We start from the raw sequence: 5,472 nt of genomic DNA on the forward strand, positions 1-5,472 counted from the left end.
GATCATTTGTGGCTTTGGGTAAGTGACTACATGCATCTTGGGTCCCAGATCCTTTTGAACTTTTCACTATTACTTTTAGTGTATGAGTTTTAGAATTTTATGTTTGCTTCACCTTTAGGCATAACATTAGCATCAAATGAGGGGGAAATGGACCAGGAAAATCCATCTGCACATGAAGATATGTCCTTTTATTTGGGAAAGAAAACCCTCCACAGAGGACATTGGTTTACAACTCACTGAACAGTTCTGGGCCCTGTGACCCATCTTACATCAATCCAGGGCCAAGAAAAATATAATAACTGGTTTAGAAAAATCATATAACATACTTTCAAGGTGGGATAGGGCCACTCTCTCCTAATTGAAGTGATTTCAGCTCACTACTTGAACTAACAGAATTTCAGGAGTGGGAAAAGGAATGGCTTTAAAGAAGACAGGAAGCCAGAGGCAGAAGGAGTTACAAAAACAAGGGCATGATAAACAGTATCAAATCCCGCAGAAAGATCAAGGTAAGTAATGACTGAAAAGTGATTATTACATGAGGTATTTGGAATCCAAAGCTGCTAAGAAACAAGAAATCTGTGGAAACCATTTTTAGCTTATGAATGAACAAAAAGTGTGGACCAGCTTGCCAATCAGAGTTAGAGAAAAAATTGGAAAATGACACAAGATAGAGATTTGATTTTTCCAAAAGAAAGCTCATTATGCTAATAATAGGTCATAATACTAATGCCATTCTTGTTATAGGTCAAGGAAAATTTAAAGAGGAAGAAAACTAATTGATGGGTGTTGGGTAAGACCCAGGATATACTTGAAGGGGCTGTCCTTGAAGACCGTAGTGCCATGATTGAGATCAGGAATTCTGGTATCCTGCACCTGCAGATACAAACTGTGGCTCTGACAATTGATCTCTCTGTAACTCAGTTTCTCCACTGATACAATGAATCTAATAAAATAATTACTATCTTATGGAATTCTATAAAGTTAAAATGAGGTAATGTGCTTAGTACAGTGGCTTGCAAGGAGGAATAAATGTTATCTATTAATATTATCTTTGCTTAATAAACATTTCCTTACTAACAGGTATTTATTCTCTCATATCAAATATTTTATTTGATATAGAGATCTATGCATGTATCATGACAATGTGTCTTGAACAAAGCATTATGAATAATTTCAATCTGAATACCTGACATGCATGATAAATTGTACCAAAAAAAAGCCCACGGATGAGGTGAAGCAAGGTGAAATTTATTAAACAGTTTCAGCCTCATGATGTCTGTTTGATCAGTGAAATAAAATATCCAGCTGACCAGAATATGCAAGTTAGTATGTGAGCATTAATGTGAAAGTGACAGAAATGTTAGAGATTATTCAGTTGTAAGAATACCTAGTTAAGTGATCAAGGGAAATGTTTTGAAATCAGTAAAAGGAAAAAAAAGAAGCCTAATAATGGAATAAGAAGGTAAATATCCCCAATTGATCTCCACCTAAGCTACTCAAAATTTTTTTCTATTTTTGTATAATCACTCCTCTGATCATTATAGTAATTCTATTTTGTGTTTTTTCTTTTCCAATTAAATGATTTCTAACTCTAGAATATGACCATGCAACAAAGTAGCAGCATAAATAGGAAACCTGCGTTTGATATCTGGTTCTTAGTTTTGTTTTGTTTTTTGGGATTTTTTTATGGTTTTGTTTTGTTTTCGTTTTGTTTTTTAGAGAGAGGGAAGGGAGAGGGGCAGTGAGAGAGAGGGAGAGAGAGAAAATCTCAAATAGGCTCCATGCTGAGCATGGAGTTCGATGTGGCGCTTCTTACAATGCTGACATCACGACCCAAATCGAGAGTTGGACACTTAACTGACTGAGCCACCCAGGTGCCCCAGAAAACCTACATTTGTACCATTGATTCTCACCCTTCTTCATTTTCTATCCTCAGGTGATTTGAAAATCAGCTCTTCTGTCCAAGTCAGTGGGTGGACTAAATAATTCTGTGGTTTCTGAGTTTGTGTTGCTGGGACTCTCTAGTTCTTGGGAAACTAAAGTATTTCTCATGTTGATATTTTCCTTGATCTATTTAGGGATCATCCTGGGAAATCTCTTCATTTTCTTTTTGGTAATTTTTGATTCTCACCTACATTCTCCTATGTACTTCCTGCTAGCCAACCTGTTGCTCATTGATGTGGGGCTTGCCTCTACCACAGTCCCAAAGATGATCAGGGACCTTTTAAATGAATACAAGCTCATTTCTTTCCAAAGCTGCATGACACAGATATGCTTCATCCACATCATGGGAGGAGTGGAGATGGTGTTACTCATAGCCATGGCATTTGACAGGTACACAGCAATCTGTAAGCCCCTCCACTACCTGAATATCATGAACCCTAAAATCTGTGTTTCACTTGTAATTGCTGGCTGGGTCATTGGGGTGATCCATGCTATGTCTCAGTTTGCTTTCATTATAAACTTGCCCTTTTGTGGTCCTAATGAAGTAGACAGCTTTTACTGTGACTTTCCCAGGATCATAAAACTTGCGTGCACAGGTGGACACAAGTTTGAGTTTATTATTGCTGCCAACAGTGGCTTCATGACTATGAGCACCTTCTTCCTGCTGATCCTTTCCTACATCTTCATTTTGGTCACGGTCTGGAAACGTTCTTCCAGAGACTTATCCAAAGCATTTGTCACTCTGTCAGCTCACATCACTGTGGTGGTTTTTTTTTCACTCCATGCATGTTTCTCTATGTCTGGCCTTTCCCCACATCATCAATTGGTAAATACCTGTTCATTGTTGACTTTGCTATTACCCCTGTCTTGAATCCTGCCATCTATACATTATGGAACAAAGACATAGCCATAAAAAGATTGAGCAAACGGGGACATTATATCAAATTCTGCTGATTGAATCTGGCTTTGGAGCTCTAAAACTATATATCCATCAGCCTACTGAATATTTTCACTTAGGTTTCTGATACTTAACACATCCAGATCTGGATATAACATCTACCTCATTGAATAGATATCTACTTCTGTAGAGCATTTACTCATTACCTTTGCTACCATGGAAATTGTGAATCCACTACAATATCGGTTGTTTTAGCAGACAGCATCACTATCTACTAAATAATAACTATAATTGAAATTTTTATCATTTTGATAATAGAAGGATATAATTACTTCTCTTCCACTTCCTATAAGTTTCCAAATGAACTGCAAACTTATTCTATCAAATATATGTAGGACTAGTAACTCTATCTAGTTACCCAAGTTGTACTCCCTAAAAGGAGATCCAAAGACAAAAACTGATTGTCAGTAGTTTATTTGAAAGCTGATTTTTGGAAACATCATTAAGGACATGGAAATTGAGACTAAGACATGAAGGATGCTTATGTTGATAAATGTAACTGAAATTCAAGCCTGTTATGGCCCACTGGGGGACTCTATAAATTGTGGCTTAGAATTGTCCTAATTGAAGGTAAAGGAAGCTGGAGGTTTTTTTTTTTGTTTGTTTGTTTGTTTTTTTCATTTTCATAGAGTGCATTAACTCCTTAGTATGTCTAGACTTTCCCACACAGAATACTGTACATTAAAGGAAGCTGTCAGGTAGACTTTCAGGTGTTGGGAGTAAAGAACTATTTCCTTGTTTGGAAACAATAAATGCCAAGGTATATTCCACTTTTCACTTAGTTTCTACTTCACATCACTTCATCCTGCAATAGATTTTTAAAGCAGTCTCTGGAGAAGATAATCCTGGGTTGAGAATCACTATTTTAAAAGTCATTATGGATTTTCACTCAGTTCATACTTACAGACCTCATGCTATGTGCTAACTTCAAGTATTTGGTCTCTACTAAGTTCTAGCAACTAGCCAGAAATGTTTTTTCTTTTGTTTGTTTGTTTCTTTTCTTGTTTCTTTCTTCTTTTCTTTTTCCTTCCTTCCTTCTGCTTCCTTTCTTCCTTCCTTTTCTTTTTGTTTTTAAATTCCTTTATTGAAGTATAATTAACATATAGTGTTATATTAGTTTCAGGTGTTTTCAACATGATTCAAAGTCTCTATGCATTACTCAGTGCTCACCACTATAAGTGTGGCCTGCCATCTATCACCAAGAAATGTTATTACCATCTTATTGACTATATTCTAGATGCTGTACTTTTCACCTCTGTCACTTATTTACTTTGTAACTATCTTATTCCCCTTTATTTATTTCACCCACACACCCATCCATCTCCCCTCTGCCAACCAGGAGTTTGTTATCTGTATTTAAGAGTCTGGTTTTTGTTTGTTCGTTTCTCTGTTTCTCTCTTTTCTTTGTTCATTTGTTTTATTTCTTAAATTCCGTATATGAATGAAATCATGTTTTTCTTTGTCTGACTTCATTCAGCACTGTACCCTCTAGGCCCATCCAGATTGTTGCAAATGACAACAACTCGTTCCTTTTTATGACTGAGTAATATTCCATTTTGTGTGTGTGTGTGTGTGTGTGTGTGTGTGTGTGTGTGTGTGTACACACATGCCACATCTTTATCCATTCATCTATTGATGGACATGGGTTGCTTCCATATGTTGGTTATTATAACTAATGTAATAAACATAGAGGTGCATATATCTTTTCAAATTAGTTTTACAGAAATGTTTTCTTATTATAAGAAAGCTGCAGAAGATGGAAGAGCATTGTTTTAAATCATAAAGATCTATGCTGAGATTCACCTATAGGAGCTAACAAATTCTCCACATAGTATCTATACGTGTCTCAGTAAATTCAAACACCACTGCATCTACCCTAGACCATTAGCCTCCTAGAATTTATCCCAAAGGTGCAAGTCCATGTATTTGGGGGAAATATACTTCCCACTCTCTGGCGTACATGTGACTTACAAAAGCATCAAGAATTTTGCCACTTCTTTCTCACCAGGTCCACCAGCATTATACCATCACTGTAGTGGATCTATACAATGTCCCATGGAATAGAAAACTGGAGAGTTGATAGAACCCTGAGATAGAATATTGAATGTATATAGCTGCATTTGCCAGAAATAAGCAAAATACTTCTGAAAAATTTTGCTAATAATTTCTGGGAAAATGGTAGAGTAGGAGGACCCTAAACTTACCTTGTCCCAGGGATATAACTAGATAACACTTACATAAGGGCAAATAACCCAGAAAAGCACCCAAAGACTAGTTGAATATACTCCACAAATGAAGGTAGAGAGAGGCTATATTGAAGAGATTAGAAAGGATGAAGAGTCAGTAGGAACCTAAACCCTACAAGTTTGACCACAAGATGGAAGGGGCCATGGGTGTGGAGAGGGGCAAGAAACAGACTGGTACACCAGGGAGGCTGCAAAAAGAAGAGAAATCCCAACAGCACATGGCTTTGAAAATCAGAGGGGCTGAATTTCATGACTGCTTACCACCAGTGGAACTTAAAGCCTGGAACTTCAGTATTTTTTTTTAAAGATTTTATTTATTTGTTT

The 5,472-nt window shown here is 36.7% G+C and overlaps 1 protein-coding gene across 1 annotated transcript; it reads left to right on the plus strand.

Moving 5' to 3' along the window:
• Window positions 1–415: 415 nt before the first annotated feature.
• Window positions 416–2,898, plus strand: LOC125281704 (olfactory receptor 4F21-like). The gene is given in 3 exon segments (XM_048215363.1): window positions 416–506; window positions 1,953–2,711; window positions 2,714–2,898. Coding segments are annotated over 3 exon segments (1,035 nt in total).
• Window positions 2,899–5,472: the final 2,574 nt, after the last annotated feature.

Source organism: Ursus arctos, unplaced genomic scaffold (genome assembly GCF_023065955.2).
Source record: "Ursus arctos isolate Adak ecotype North America unplaced genomic scaffold, UrsArc2.0 scaffold_6, whole genome shotgun sequence".
Lineage (NCBI taxonomy): Eukaryota > Metazoa > Chordata > Mammalia > Carnivora > Ursidae > Ursus > Ursus arctos.